Below are 16,891 nucleotides of genomic sequence, written 5' to 3' on the forward strand. Positions count from 1 at the left end.
GGGGCTGGTTATTACTGGGGGGATGGTTATTACTGGGGGAGGGGTGGTTATTACTGGGGGAGGGGGCTGCTTATTACTGGGGGAGGGGGCTGCTTATTACTGGGGGGGAGGCTGCTTATGATTATTACTGAGGTGGGGGCTTATTATTATTACTGAGGTGGGGGCTTATTACTGAGGGGGGGAGCTTATTACTGGGGGGGGGACTTATAATTACAACGTTGCTATGGGGGTTAATATTACTAATTGGGCCACTGTGGGGTCGTTATTTTTACTGGGGCCACTATCAGGGTCACTATTAGGGCTCGTTCACACAGATGTAATTGTATTTCGGTCGCACAAATATGCTACGTATTTGCGCAATCGAAAATCGCTTATGCCTGTATATTTGCGTACGTAAAAAGGAATGCAGATGGGCCTATTGAAATGGTGCGCTAATATGCAGTGAATACACAGGTGTCCTGCACATTCACCATGTATTTGCACGGCCCATTCACTTTAATGGCCTATCGTGGTGCGTAGTACGCAACAAAATAGGTCATGCTGTATGAAAATATACATCATGTGAATGAACTCACTGAAATCAATGGCTTCTATTCACTGCATATTATGTACACAAATACACTTGTGTGAACAACCCCTAACTATACCGTCTTAGGCCCCCTGAACACAGGCAGAAATTCCGCGGCGGGATTTCCCGCAGAATTTCAGCCCGTGGAAGCTGCCATAGGATTGCATTAGAAAACACAATCCTATGCAGACGTCCGTGATTTGTCTGCGCAAAATCTCGCACAGAAAACAAATCGCGGCATGCTCTATTTCTGTGCGGGGCTCATCACAGAGCCGGAGCCGCAGGAGCAGGTAAGTGCCGCGCTGGTTCCTGTAGGGGCTCGGGTCCCGCTGTGAGAATTCTGCAGGCGGCCTTACAATCGGCCCTTTGAAGGTCACCATAAGCCTGATGTGGCCCTCAGTGAAAATGAGTTTGACACCCCTGCCTTACAGTATCCCCAGCAATAATAGTGATCCCCACAGTATCCCCAGCAATAATAGTGATCCCCACAGTATCCCCAGCAATAATAGTGATCCCCACAGTATCCCCAGCAATAATAGTGATCCCCACAGTATCCCCAGCAATAATAGTGATCCCCACAGTATCCCCAGCAATAGTAGTGACCCCCACAGAAGCCCCAGCAATAATAGTGACCACCAAAGAAACGCCAGCAATAGTAGTGCCCCCCACAGAAGCCCCAGCAATATTAGTGACCACCACAGTATCCCCAGCAATATTAGTGACCCCCACAGTATCCCCAGCAATATTGGTGACCCCCACAGTATTCCTAGCAATAATAGTGAACCCCACAGAAGCTCCAGCAATAATAGTGACCACCAAAGAAACCCCAGCAATAGTAGTGCCCTCCACAGAAGCCCCAGCAATAGCTGGGACCCCCACAGTATCCCCAGCAATATTAGTGACCCCCACAATATTCCTAGCAATAGTAGTAACCCCCACAGATGCCATATAGTATTAGCGCGCCACCTAAACCCACTATACTTACCTCTTCCTGGTCTTCACAGCGCTGACGCTCCACTTAGCTTCTGCCGGTGGGCGGAAGTGTGTGCGCCCGCAGCAGTGCCTTCTCTCTTCTCCTCTCCTCTTGCTGAACCAAAGAGGACAGGTCAGGGGAGGAGGGGATGATGATCCCAAATGCACACACTGCTGTCAGTGTGTGCATCTGGCCCACGGCGCTGCAGACGGATTACCTGCTGGGGAGCTGCAGCACCCCGGCTGGTAATCGTTAGAATGGTGACCTGACGTCCCGAAAGTGGGACAAATGGCTGTTCCGCTGAGGTCCCGGCAGAAAGTGGGACACAGGGTCCCAAAGTGGGACTGTCCTGCCTAAATCGGGACACCTGGTCACCTTAGCTGAGCAGATGGATATATAGTTTTATCAGGAAAGATTCAGTATAACTTGTATTTTATTCATTTATATCTCTGCTCATTCTGAGTACAATGAGCGGTCCTATCAGTGACTGACAGCCTTCCCTGTACGTACAGTTATACACAGCTGTCAATCACTGATAGGACCACCCATTGGACTGTTCAAATGAGAATGAGCAGAGATATAATTGAATAAAATACAAGTTATACTGAGTCTTTCCCCATAAAACTATCAATATCAGTCTGCTCGGCTCCTCCTTCTCTACAACATGATGCCTGCAGTTTGGACAGTGTGTTCCAGCTGACAGATTCCCTTTAAGCTTCTCCCCTTTTTTCCTTACACTTTGTTTCCCATCATCCTTCCATTTAGCCCTTACTTTTGTTAGTGTGACAGCCAACATTGTCAAAATATAAACATGCATTCAATACTATTTTATCCAGGCTCATAGTTGGCAGCCGGGGATCAAGGACCCTTTCCGTGGATCAGTTGTCTGGGCAGTTCCTGAAAATGTGGATATTACAGCAACACTATATAGAGTAAGTGATTTGGACAATAAAAGGAAATCATGTATAAGAATTCTTAAGGCTACATTAAGTTTCATGCTTAGAAATGCAATGACCACATGCCAGAGAGGGCCTGGTCACATTACATTTGACTATCCTGTTGGAATGTCTGTTGTAGACTTTGTGTACATTGCACCCAAGCCTACTGTGAAGTGTACAGTATATACTTCAATTTGCAGAGGTAGTTGCGCTTATTCATTTTTGCATTTTTTGCTTTCTCTGAGGGATTCTGATATTTTTAACAGCAATAATAGCACAATCTGCAGTGATATTTTTGCTGTCAACAATGCTGCACATCTGGCGTGCCACATTATAACTCTATGGGATTAGCTGAAACTCATTTGAAAATGGATTACTCATGAACAGAAGTCATGACGAAAGTATGACCAGAGCCTTAACATCTCATACATTAAGTTATGTCTATGTGGTGTTAAGATTACACTTCAAGTCAGCAGAGAAAACCTTTGTGCAGACATCAAGCGAGTAAGAGTGCTTTTACACGGAACGTTATATCATTAAATTGTTCATTCACTAAATCATTCAGTCCTTCACATTCACTTGACCAGTGAATAAGAATGACTAAATGATCGGTATGTAAACTAAACAATTAGCGAAAGAGCCAACGATGATTTTCATGTTTGCATGAAATGAATGATGAAGATAAGCGAACGACTTATCGTTTGATCATTGGCTGCATTTACACTGAACGATCATTCAAATTCAAACGATCCAGCGAGTTTTTGAAGGATAACTGTTCTGTGTAAATGCACCCTAAGGAATGCTGGGAAATTTAAGTTCTGAGGCAGAAGAGCTATGAAAACTATGAATTAACTGATATTTTTAAGCCAAAGTACAGCCAGTAACCAAGGATCAGAGAGTGGGTTTACTATGGTTTGAAAACTAGCAAAGAGGGTGAAGAAGACAGACATTGGCCCTTAGGATATAGTAATATTATATTACACTGCGTAGTTTGAAAATCGCTGAGGGTTATATCCCTGAGGATCCCTTGCCTAAAAGTGGATAATTAAACAGAAAGATTTTGGAACAGGTAATGAATGACCTTTGAATCCCATTTTTCTTTGCAGGATCCACGCTCCGATCACTTTGAGGAGAAAGAATGGACATTTCAAGTTGAGGGGGTAAGTGTGACCCCTGAGCCTGGTGGGGTAATACATGGGGGTGCCCAAAAGAAACAAGAATCTTGTGGTGGGCGGGGCCTTACTAGTTCAGGTTTCTGTTGCCAGGTGAATGTCTGCAGAATCCTTCTGTGGCTGTATGCCAACTGACATTAAGGAAGGTTGCTTTAGTGATTCTTTCTTCAATGATTACTCCATATTTCACATATCTTGTGATGGCTGATTCATATGAACATTGTGCAGGTTTGAAATTTTGTTTCCTTTTCCACTGCTCAAAGCACTCATTAACCCCTTAATGACACGGCCCCTTATTTTTTTTCCATTTTCGTTTTTTCCTCCACCCTTTAAATCATAACTCCTTTATTTATCCATTGATGTTGCTGTGTGAGGGCTTGTTTTTTGCGGGACAAGTTGTAGTTTTCAATGGTGCTATTTAAAGTATAACATAATTTTCTTGAAAAACTTTTAAAAAATTCTAAGTGGAGTAAAATTTAAAAAAAAAACGACATTCCTCCATCTTTCAGTGTGTTTTGTTTCTATGGCGCACAAACTGCACCAAAAACAACATGATAACTTTACTCTATGGGTCAGTACAATTGCTAGGATACCAAACTTGTATAGTTTTTTTTTTTTTCTGTACTACTTTTTTTCAAAGACTTTTAACTTTTTCAATTATTTTCTGCAGTCATCTTGTGCATGCAATAACTTTTTTATTTTTCCGTCGACTTATTTGTGCTAGGGCTCATTTTTTGTGGGATGTCCTGTAATTTCCGTTAGTACCAATTTAGAATACATACAGCTTTTTGATCGCTTTTTTATTGCGTTTTTTCTAGGAGACAGGGTGACTGAAAAAGCGCATTTCAGGCGTTCTTTTTTTTCCCGGAAAACGTTCACCTTGCGGGGTAAATAATGCGCTACTTTGATAGATCAGACTTTTACGGATGCGGCGATACCAAATATGTATTTTTATTTTATGATTTAGATTTTTAAATTATAGATATGGCAAAAGGGGTGGTGATTTTAAACTTTTATTACTTTTTTTTTTTAACAATTAAAAAAACTTTATTGATCTTTTTTTTTACTCTACTTTTAAGTCCCCCTGGGGGACTACGACATGCTATGCTTTGATCACTCCTACAGTATGATGTAATATAATGTCATACTGCTTTTTGACAGGCAGCCTATTAAGCCACCTGATGGGGATGGCTTGATAGGCAGTCTCCCAAGGCAGCCCTGGGGTCTTTTAGAAGGCCCCCGGCTGCCATGACACCTGCACGGCTTCCCCGATCTCACCGCGGGAGCCGTATGGGACCCCCAAACATCATTCAGGGGATTTAAATGCCACTGTCAGAATTTAAAGGGTTAATAGCCGCGATCGTCCGCACGGCCGATTGCAGCCAGCTATTGCCCGCGGGTGTCAGCTATAATAAACAGCTGACACCCCGCGACCTCTCTTCATACATACCCCGACGCTCCAGGACGTAAATGTATGTCCTGGAGCGGGAAGGGGTTAAGAAAAGTCTCATAGTTTTCATACTTGAGATTAAGATACGCATTACAATCTTTAGACATCCATAAACCAACATTCCCCAAGACGGCCTTCATTTATTTCTCACTTCCTGCGGGTACCTTCTACGAGAACTCATTCTCTCAGATAGCACAAACTAAGTCAGCCCATATGACGCTTTGGGAGCTTGACCCCAAGCAACAATGCAGCTTAGAAGAATGAAACCGGGCTCTTGCCTGGACTAAAAAGATATCGCACGGTATCACCCACTGGGAATCCTCCCAGAAGATATTCCTTCAATGGTACCTGACCCCAGCAAGACTATCTAGGATGAATGAGGAAATTCCGGAGTCTTGTTGGAGAGAATGTGGTGCGAAAGGGACCTACTTTCATATGTGGTGGTTATGGCCGGTTGTACGGTCCTTTTGGAACACAGTATTTGATTTTATTTATTCGGTCACACACCAGTATGTGCCCCCGGACCCGGCACTGGCCTCTGTTTCTTGAATACCAATAATACACAATACACCCCAAATACACAATCCCTGCCATAATTCTTTTTACTGTAACGCCTGACACATAAGCAACCCGTACAGGACAGTGTTATATCTGGAAATGGAATTGTACCTCTGTTGGTTTGTTTGTTATAGTATAATTTTTTTTCACTTTACTTTTCTTTTCTTTATTTCTCTTATCTGTATGTATTAAAAATACTGTCAATATAAATACAATTATTTAAAAAAGAAAAGTCTCATAGTGTGAGATCGGATGAATTTGAATGGTGATGTGAGAGTCTCATGCCATTTTTTTCTTAAATTTGCTAAACACTCAGTACCATGTGGGCTATAGGGTGACTTGTTCTTCCATCATGACAACGCTCCTGCCCACACAGCGCTGAGTGTTAAGAAATATTTGACGATAAACGGCATGGCACTCTTACCTCACCCTCCATATTCACCTGATCTCGTTCCATGGAACTCTTGTTTACGAGTGCTTTGAGCAGTGGAAAAGGAAACAAAATTTCTCAGCTGCACGTTGTTTGTACAAATCAGCCATCACAAAACAGGCAGAAAACTAAATAAAAGCTACTGGAGTCGAACCATCCTTCGCCAACGTCAGCTGGCATGTCAACACAGAAGGGTTCTGTAGACATTCACCTAGAAACAGAAGCCTGTACTAGTAACGCCCCGCCCGCCAGAAGAAGATTCGCGTTTCTTTTGGGCACCTCCTCGTATATTAATTCCTATTTCTCATGTCTCCATTTCTCTTTGCATGCTCATGTCATCATTGTCAGTAATATCCTCATTAGTAATGCTCCCTAATCCCTTATGGTTGTGTAACTTGGATATACAGCAATGTAATTACAACTAGGGGCAGACTTTATAATCATACTGCCCGAGGCAGAGAAAGAAGCCATAACGGAAGCATGTGACATTAACACGGTGTGCCTGGGAGAAATATTGCTGCTTTATTCATATTAAACCGCAATATTCAGATTTTACAAGGCAATTTAGTAATTTGTTTTCTCAGGTGTCTGCCCTATCCCACCTCATAACTGCAGTAATGATACACTCCATAGTACTGTATGAGGTGGCAGAAAATAGCTTTCACATTAATTAAAACAAGTCCATGACTCCTACTCCATCCATGTGTTTGAGTGGTCGCTATGTAATTCTTTATTTGCTTCTGGCTTTCCCTGGCAAAATCAATTGAGTCCGAAGCATTCTGAAATTAAAGTAACGGCAGTCACACAGGCACTACTTCACTCGTCGCAATGAGGCTGTCATAAGTAGCTGAGCGCGTGAACTTAGCTATCTATGACAGTCCCATTAACATAAATGGAACTCCTAATTACTGATTTGTGGTCTTCTCACAGTAGTGGTTTAGAGTTCTCTGGTGTGTTATTAATTGAGAAATACTCCGATATGTCCGTTGTAGAGATGAGCGAGCACCAAAATGCGCGTGTGCTCGTTACTCGAGACGAACTTTTCGCGATGCTCGAGGGTTCGTTTCGAGTAACGAACCCCATTGAAGTCAATGGGCGACCCGAGCATTTTTGTATATCGCCGATGCTCGCTAAGGTTTTCATTTGTGAAAATCTGGGAAATTCAAGAAAGTGATGGGAACGACACAGAAACGGATAGGGCAGGCGAGGGGCTACATGTTGGGCTGCATCTCAAGTTCCCAGGTCCCAATATTAAGCCACAATAGCGGCAAGACTGGGCCCCCCCCCAACAATTTTTACTTCTGAAAAACCCTCATTAGCAGGGCATACCTTAGCTAAGCACCCCGCTACCTCCAACAAAGCACAATCACTGCCTGCATGACACTCTGCTGCCACTTCTCCTGGGTAACATGCTGCCCAACCCCCCCGCACGACCCAGTGTCCACAGCGCACACCAAAGTGTCCCTGCGCAGCCTTCAGCTGCACTCATGCCACATGCTGGCCTCATAGCCACACCACCCTCATGTCTATTTATAAGTGCGTCTGCCATGAGGAGGAACCGCAGGCACACACTGCAGAGGGTTAGCCGGGCAGGCAGCGACCCTATTTTAAAGGGGCGGGGCAATAGCCCACAATGCTGTACAGAAGCAATGAGAAATCCAATCCTGTGCCACCTCCATCAGGAGCTGCACACGTGGGCATAGCAATGGGGAACCCATGTGCCACACACTATTCATTCTGTCAAGGTGTCTGCATGCCCCAGTCAGACCGGGGTTTTTTTTATAAATAGTCACAGGCAGGTACAACTCCGCAATGGGAATTCCGTGTGCACCCACAGTATGGGTGGCTCCCTGGAACCCACCGGCGGTACATAAATATATCCCATTGCATTGCCCATCATAGCTGAGGTAACGTCAGGTTTAATGCAGGTGGGCTTCGGCCCACACTGCATGCCCCAGTCAGACTGGGGTTCTTTAGAAGTGGACACATGGAGTTACAACTCCGTGTGGACCGACAGCATGGGTGGGTCCCAGGAAGCCACCGGCGGTACATAAATATATCCCATTGCATTGCCCATCACAGCTGAGGTAACGTCCGATTAAATGCAGGTGGTCTTCGGCCCACACTGCATGCCCCAGTCTGACCGGGGTTTTTAATACATAGACACTGGCAGGTACAAATCCCTAATGTGAAGTCCCTGTGGACCCACGGCATGGGTGGCTCCCTGGAACCCACCGGCAGTACATAAATAAATCCCATTGCAGTGCCCAGCACAGCTGAGGTAACGTCAGATTAAACGCAGGTGGGCTTCGGCCCACACTGCATGCCCCAGTCAGACTGGGGTTTTTATAAGTAGACACAGGCAGGTACAACTCCCTATTGTGAAGTCCGTGTGGACCGACAGCATGGGTGGGTCCCAGGAAGCCACCGGCGGTACATAAATATATCCCACTGCAGTGCCCTGGACAGCAAAGCTAACGTCACATACAATACAGGTGTGCTTCGGCCCACAGTGCATGCCCCAGTCAGAGTGGTAATATGTACCTTAACAGTAACCGCGTTGGTGGGAATGTGGTGGCGACTGCGGACCTAGTAGCGCGGTTTTATTTAGTTGGTTTTCGGAATGTGGCCAGGATTAAGTGGGCTGTGGCGGGGGGATGGTGGGGCTCTCTTGTTGTGTCGGCAAAGGTGAAATTCTTGGACTGCCACCAGACGGACCTATGCAAAGGTATTTGCCAATAATGTTTTCATTGTTGGAGGAGGAGGGGGATGTTTTTGAGGCACTATGTGTCCTCTCCACGTGTCCGTTGTTATATGCACCTTAACAGTAACCGCGTTGGTGGGAAATGGCCTCGCCACCATCATGTCTTTGGGAAGCCTCCATTTCCACACCCCAGTGACATAGCATTAGCAGCGGTATAGGTAGAGCCCAGAATTAGTAACATTTCAGCGGTAGCATTAGGGACAGGCCCCAGTAACATATCACTAGCAGCATTATAGGGGGAGCACAGTATTAGTTCCATTTCAGTAGTAGTAGCAGTCCAGACAGGCCCCAGTAACAATTCCGAAGCAGCAGTATAGGGGGAGCACAGTCTTAGTTCCATTTCAGTAATAGTAGCACTCAAGACAGGCCCTGGTAACAATTCCGAAGCAGCAGTATAGGGGGAGCGCAGTCTTAGTTCCATTTCAGTAGTAGTAGCAGTCTGGACAGGCCCCAGTAACATATCACTAGCAGCAGTATAGGGGGAGCACAGTATTAGTTCCATTTCAGTAGTAGTAGCAGTCAAGACAGGCCACAGTAACATATCACTAGCAGCAGTATAGGGGGAGCACAGTATAAGTTCCATTTCAGTAATAGTAGCACTCAAGACAGGCCCCAGTAACAATTCCGAAGCAGCAGTATAGGGGGAGCACAGTCTTAGTTCCATTTCAGTAGTAGTAGCAGTCAAGACAGGCCACAGTAACATTCCTGTTGCAGCAGTTTAGGGAGATAACAGTCTCTTGCACATTTCAGTAGTTGCAGTATAGACAAGGCCCCAGTTACATTTATGTAGCAAAAGTGTAGGCCAATCCCACACACCTTGCTGTACCATGAGTGCAGGTGAAGCCCATAAAAATTCTAGGATTACACTGTAGGCGAGGGCCAAAAAAAATTGGTGTACCAACAGTACTAATGTACTTCAGAAAAATTGCCCATGCCCAACCAAGAGGGCAGGTGAAACCCATTAATCGCTTAGCTTACTGTCGCTTAATTTGTAACTAGTCCTGTAGGCAGCCCAGTTAAAATAAAAATTGGTTCAGGTGCAAGTTTCAACGCTTTAAGGAGAATTGAAACGTATAAACATTGTTTACTAAAGTAATATGACTGAGCCTTGTGGGCCTCAGAAAAATTGCCCGTTCGGCGTGATTACGTGAGGTTTCAGGAGGAGGAGCAGGAGGAGGAAGATGAATATAATACACAGATTGATGAAGCTAAAAGGTCCCCGTTTTTTATGGTGATAGAGAATGATGCTTCCATCCGCGGGTGCAGCCTACGTATTGTTTAGGTACCGCTGCTGTCCGCTGGTGGAGAAGAGAAGTCTGGGGAAATCCAGGCTTTGTTCATCTTTATGATTGTAAGCCTGTCGGCACTGTCGGTTGACAGGCGGGTACGCTTATCCGTGATGATTCCCCCAGCCGCACTAAACACCCTCTCTGACAAGACGCTAGCCGCAGGACAAGCAAGCACCTCCAGGGCATACAGCGCGAGTTCAGGCCACGTGTCCAGCTTCGACACCCAGTAGTTGTAGGGGGCAGAGGCGTCACGGAGGACGGTCGTGCGATCGGCTACGTACTCCCTCACCATCCTTTTACAGTGCTCCCGCCGACTCAGCCTTGACTGGGGAGCGGTGACACAGTCTTGCTGGGGAGCCAGAAAGCTGTCAAAGGCCTTGGACAGTGTTCCCCTGCCTGTGCTGTACATGCTGCCTGATCTCCGCGCCTCCCCTGCTACCTGGCCCTCGGAACTGCGTCTTCTGCCACTAGCGCTGTCGGATGGGAATTTTACCATCAGTTTGTCCGCCAGGGTCCTGTGGTATAGCATCACTCTCGAACCCCTTTCCTCTTCGGGTATGAGAGTGGAAAGGTTCTCCTTATACCGTGGGTCGAGCAGTGTGTACACCCAGTAATCCGTAGTGGCCAGAATGCGTGTAACGCAAGGGTCACGAGAAAGGCATCCTAACATGAAGTCAGCCATGTGTGCCAGGGTACCTGTACGCAACACATGGCTGTCCTCACTAGGAAGATCACTTTCAGGATCCTCCTCCTCCTCCTCCTCAGGGCATACACGCTGAAAGGATGACAGGCAAGAAGAATGGGTACCCTCAGCAGTGGGCCAAGCTGTCTCTTCCCCCTCCTCCTCATGCTCCTCCACCTCCTCCTCCTCCTCAACGCGCTGGGATATAGACAGGAGGGTGCTCTGACTATCCAGCGACATACTGTCTTCCCCCGCCTCTGTTTCCGAGCGCAAAGCGTCTGCCTTTATGCTTTGCAGGGAAATTCTCAAGAGGAATAGCAGAGGAATGGTGATGCTAATGATTGCAGCATCGCCGCTCACCATTTGGGTAGACTCCTCAAAGTTTCCAAGGACCTGGCAGATGTCTGCCAACCAGGCCCACTCTTCTGTAAAGAATTGAGGAGGCTGACTCCCACTACGCCGCCCATGTTGGAGTTGGTATTCCACTATAGCTCTACACTGCTCATAGAGCCTGGCCAACATGTGGAGCGTAGAGTTCCACCGTGTGGGCACGTCGCACAGCAGTCGGTGCACTGGCAGATTAAAACGATGTTGCAGGGTGCGCAGGGTGGCAGCGTCCGTGTGGGACTTGCGGAAATGTGCGCTGAGCCGGCGCACCTTTCCGAGCAGGTCTAACAAGCGTGGGTAGCTTTTCAGAAAGCGCTGAACCACCAAATTAAAGACGTGGGCCAGGCATGGCACGTGCGTGAGGCTGCCGAGCTGCAGAGCCGCCACCAGGTTACGGCCGTTGTCACACACGACCATGCCCGGTTGGAGGTTCAGCGGTGAAAGCCAGCGGTCGGTCTGCTCTGTCAGACCCTGTAGCAGTTCGTGGGCCGTGTGCCTCTTCTCTCCTAAGCTGAGTAGTTTCAGCACGACCTGCTGACGCTTGGCCACCGCTGTGCTGCCACGCCGCGCGACACCGACTGCTGGCGACGTGCTGCTGCTGCTGACACATCTTGATTGCGAGACAGAGGTTGCATAGGAGGAGGAGGGTGCTTTAGTGGAGGAAGCATACACCACCGCAGATACCAGCACCGATCTGGGGCCCGCAATTCTGGGGGTGGGTAGGACGTGAGCGGTCCCAGGCTCTGACTCTGTCCCAGCCTCCACTAAATTAACCCAATGTGCCGTCAGGGAGATATAGTGGCCCTGCCCGCCTGTGCTTGTCCACGTGTCCGTTGTTAAGTGGACCTTGGCAGTAACCGCGTTGGTGAGGGCGCGTACAATGTTGCGGGAGACGTGGTCGTGCAGGGCTGGGACGGCACATCGGGAAAAGTAGTGGCGAATGGGAACCGAATAGCGCGGGGCCGCCGCCATCATATTTTTGAAAGCCTCCGTTTCCACAAGCCTATACGGCAGCATCTCCAGGCTGATCAATTTGGCTATGTGCACGTTTAACGCTTGAGCGTGCGGGTGCGTGGCGGCGTACTTGCGCTTGCGCTCAAACACTTGCGCTAGCGACGGCTGGACGGTGCGCTGAGAGACATTGGTGGATGGGGCCGAGAACAGCAGAGGTGAGGGTGTGGGTGCAGGCCGGGAGACGGTCGTTTCTGTGTCCTGAAGGGGGGTTGGATCTCAGTGGCAGGTTGGGGCACAGGGGGAGAGGCAGTGGTGCAAACCGGAGGTGGTGAACGGCCTTCATCCCACCTTGTGGGGTGCTTGGCCATCATATGCCTGCGCATGCTGGTGGTGGTGGCTCCCTGGCTGATCTTGGCGCGACAAAGGTTGCACACCACTGTTCGTCGGTCGTCTGCACTCTCAGTGAAAAACTGCCACACCTTAGAGCACCTCGGCCTCTGCAGGGTGGCATGGCACGAGGAGGCGCTTTGGGAAACAGTTGGTGGATTATTCGGTCTGGCCCTGCCTCTACCCCTGGCCACCGCACTGCCTCTTCCAACCTGCCCTGCTGCTGCACTTGCCTCCCCCTCTGAAGACCTGTCCTCAGTAGGCTTAGCAAACCAGGTGGGGTCAGTCACCTCATCGTCCTGCTGCTCTTCCTCCGAATCCGCTGTGCGCTCCTCCCTCGGACTTACTGCAATTACTACTACCTGAGTGATAGACCACTGTGTCTCATCGTCGTCGTCCTCCTCACCCACTGAAAGCTCTTGAGACAGTTGCCGGAAGTCCCCAGCCTCATCCCCCGGACACCGGGAACTTTCCAAAGGTTGGGCATCGGTCACGACAAACTCTTCGGGTGGGATAGGAACCATTGCTGCCCATTCTGGGCAGGGGCCCGAGAGCAGTTCCTGGGAGTCTGCCTGCTCCTCAGAATGTGTCATTGTAATGGAGTGAGGAGGCTGGGAGGAAGGAGGAGCAGCAGCCAATGGATTCAGAGTTGCAGCAGTGGACGGCGCAGAACTCTGGGTGGTCGATAGATTGCTGGATGCACTTTCTGCCATCCACGACAGGACCTGCTCACGCTGCTCATTTTCTAATAAAGGTCTACCGCGTGGACCCATTAATTCTGAGATGAATGTGGGGACCCCAGAAACGTGCCTTTCTCCTTATCCCGCAGCAATCAGCTGCGATACACCTGGATCAGGAGCTCGGCCTGTGCCCACACCCTGACTTGAGCTTCCACGTCCTCACCTGCGTCCACGTCCTCTAGGCCTACCCCTACCCCTCAGCATGGTGTATTACCAGTAGTGCAGAAACAGAACGCTGTAATTAAATGTGCCGCTTATTGGCCTGTGGTTGGAGGCTGACTTCGCTTACGGAACGCACAGCAGAGCCAGGAAAGAATTTTGTGCAAGCCTGTAGTGAGACGTAGGTGCGTATGACTGAGCTAGTGGAATTCACAGCGCAGAAGCAGTCAAGTGTCCAAAGGCCACTAGTAGGCCTTAAGTATTTTGCTTCTATTTTTTTAAAGGCTGAGCTGAGACAGCAGACAGATACTGTAGGCAGCGTATATATGTATACTGTTTCCCTCTGGACGGGATGACGGCAGTGATGTAACGGGCAACGCAGAGCCAGGAAACACTTTTGCGCAAGCCTGCTGTAACACTTAGCTGCGTATTAATTAGGACTACTACCCCCAGCAGAGACGCAGTACACTCAAGACGGTCACAGGCAGCCCAAAGATAGTATTTTTCCCAAATTTGTTTGAAAAAGCCCACTGCCTATATAGACAGTATATCTCTTTCACCTTTCCCACTGTCCCTGCCTCACCACTACTGGCCCTATACTATGTAAAATTACTGCAGACTGTTTCCCTCTGGACGGGATGACGGCGGTGATGTAACGGGCAACGCAGAGCCAGGAAACACTTTTGCGCAAGCCCGCTGTAACACTTAGCTGCGTATTAATTAGGACTACTACCCCCAGCAGACACGCAGTACACTGAGGACGGTCACAGGCAGCCCAAATATATTTTTTTTTCCCCAAATTTGTTTGAAAAAGCCCACTGCCTATATAGACAGTATATCTCTTTCACCTTTCCCACTGTCCCTGCCTCACCAGTACTGGCCCTATACTATGTACAATGACTGCAGACTGAGGACGCAATGCTCTGCACGGCCGATGTAGAAAAAAAAAAATGTGCAACACTGCTAAAAGCAGCCTCAACAGTACTGCACACGGTCAGATGTGGCCCTAAGAAGGACCGTTGGGGTTCTTGAAGCCTAAAATAACTCCTAACACTCTCCCTATAGCAGCTCCAGCATCAGCAGCACTTTCCCTGATCTATGTCAGAATGCATCTGTGGCGAGCCGCGGGAGGGGCCGATTTAAATACTCGGGTGACACCTGATCTCGGCAGCCACTCACTGCAGGGGGGTGGTATAGGGCTTGAACGTCGCAGGGGGAAGTTGTAATGCCTTCCCTGTCTTTCTATTGGCCAGAAAAGCGCGCTAACGTCTCAGAGATGAAAGTGAAAGTAACTCGATCATCGCGTGGTGCTCGCCTCGAGTAACGAGCATCTCGAACACGCTAATACTCGAACGAGTATCAAGCTCGGACGAGTACGTTCGCTCATCTCTAGTCCTTTGTTATCGTTGTGCTATTGCATATATCAGATAATAGTGTTTCATTAAGTAACCGCAAGCAGGATCTCATGGGTAGTGAGTAGAGATGAGCGAACGTGTTCTTCCGAGCTTGATATTCGTGCGAATATTAGGGTGTTCGGGATGTTCGTTATTCGTAACGAACACCATGCGGTGTTCTGGTTACTTTCACTTCCTTCCCTGAGACGTTAGCGCGCTTTTTTTGGCCAATTGAAAGACAGGGAAGGCATTACAACTTCCCCCTGTGACGTTCAAGCCCTATACCACCCCCTGCTGTGAGTGGCTGGGAAGATCAGGTGTCACCCGAACATAAAAGTCGGCCCCTCCCGCGGTTCGCCTCAGATGCCGTGTGAGTTAGATGAGGGACAGTGCTGTTTGTACCGGAGCTGCTGTAGGGAAAGAATTGGTAGTTAGTGTAGGCTTCAAGACCCCCCAAAGGTCCTTATTAGGGCCACTGATAGCTGTGTGTTGGCTGCTGTTAGCAGTGGCAATTTTTTTTTTCTCAAAATCGGCTCTGCAGAGCGTTGCGCCCGGCATTAGGGACAGAAGTGCTGCATAGGCAGGGAGAGTGTTAGGAGTGAGTGTAGCCTTCAAGAACCTCAACGGTCCTTTCTAGGGCCATATTTATCCGTGTGCAGTACTGTCCAGGCTGCTGTTAGCTGTGCTGCATTTTTTTTTGCTTCTCAAAATCGCCTCTGCAGAGCATTGCACCATCCATTGATACTGCAGGGAAAGAATTGTATAGGCAGGGCCACAACACAGTTATTATTCATTGAATATACGCAGTGCTGCCTTTTGCTTGTAAAACAAGTGAAAATAATTCTATTTGTCCTGCCTCTGTCTGTCCTAAGGGCGGTGGACACGTGTCGGCTGCGTGTGCAACCTGTAAAAATCAGACGCACCCAGCTACGTTTTACTCCTGGCTTCGCCATTTGCTTTCCTTAATTGGGAAAAAAAATACCTGCTCTGCCACAGTTAATAACTCTGCTACCCTCACGTTCTGTGACACATTAGCAGGAAAACAGCACAGTTATTAAACTTCTCATGTTCATAGAATATACGCAGTGCTGCCTTTTGGTGCAAAAAAACGGAAAATAATTCTATTTGTCCTGCCTCTGTCCGTCCTAAGGGCGGTGGACACGTGTCGGCTGCGTGTGCAACCTGTAAAAATCAGACGCACCCAGCTACGTTTTACTCCTGGCTTCGCCATTTGCTTTCCTTAATTGGGAAAAAAAATACCTGCTCTGCCACAGTTAATAACTCTGCTACCCTCACGTTCTGTGACACATTAGCAGGAAAACAGCACAGTTATTAAACTTCTCATGTTCATAGAATATACGCAGTGCTGCCTTTTGGTGCAAAAAAACGGAAAATAATTCTATTTGTCCTGCCTCTGTCCGTCCTAAGGGCGGTGGACACGTGTCGGCTGCGTGTGCAACCTGTAAAAATCAGACGCACCCAGCTACGTTTTACTCCTGGCTTCGCCATTTGCTTTCCTTAATTGGGAAAAAAAATACCTGCTCTGCCACAGTTAATAACTCTGCTACCCTCACGTTCTGTGACACATTAGCAGGAAAACAGCACAGTTATTAAACTTAGATTATTCATTCACTAGAGGCAGTGGGGCCTTTCGTTTTCAAAAAAGGGAAAAAATTATATTTGGCCTGCAGTCTTGCGCCAATTTATTAGCTGCCTGTGAAATCAAATCACTGGTAATACAGCATGCTGAGGGGTTAGGGGTAGGCCTAGAGGACGTGGACGCGGCCGAGGACGCGGAGGGCCAAGTCAGGGTGTGGGCACAGGCCCAGGTGTGTCGCAGCCGACTGCTGTGCGATTAGGAGAGAGGCACGTTTCTGGTGTCCCCACATTCATCGCCCAATTAATGGGTCCACGCGGGAGACGGTTATTAGAAAATGAGCAGTGTGAGCAGGTCCTGTCCTGGATGGCAGAAAGTGCTTCGAGCAACCTATCGTCTACCCGCAGTTCTGCGCCGTCCACTGCTGCCAATCCGAATCCTCTGTCTGC

At 48.1% G+C, this 16,891-nt stretch overlaps 1 protein-coding gene across 5 annotated transcripts in view; it reads left to right on the forward strand.

Moving 5' to 3' along the window:
* EHBP1L1 (EH domain binding protein 1 like 1) overlaps positions 1-16,891 on the forward strand; it is a 182,552-nt gene that overhangs the window by 73,801 nt on the left and 91,860 nt on the right. For all 5 annotated transcript variants that reach the window (XM_066582573.1, XM_066582579.1, XM_066582575.1 and 2 more), the window contains exons 3-4: positions 2,378-2,473; positions 3,586-3,639. In XM_066582573.1, the coding sequence (XP_066438670.1) occupies positions 2,378-2,473; positions 3,586-3,639 (150 nt within the window). The remainder of the gene's footprint in view (positions 1-2,377; positions 2,474-3,585; positions 3,640-16,891) is intronic.

Source organism: Eleutherodactylus coqui, chromosome 11 (assembly GCF_035609145.1).
Source record: "Eleutherodactylus coqui strain aEleCoq1 chromosome 11, aEleCoq1.hap1, whole genome shotgun sequence".
NCBI lineage: Eukaryota > Metazoa > Chordata > Amphibia > Anura > Eleutherodactylidae > Eleutherodactylus > Eleutherodactylus coqui.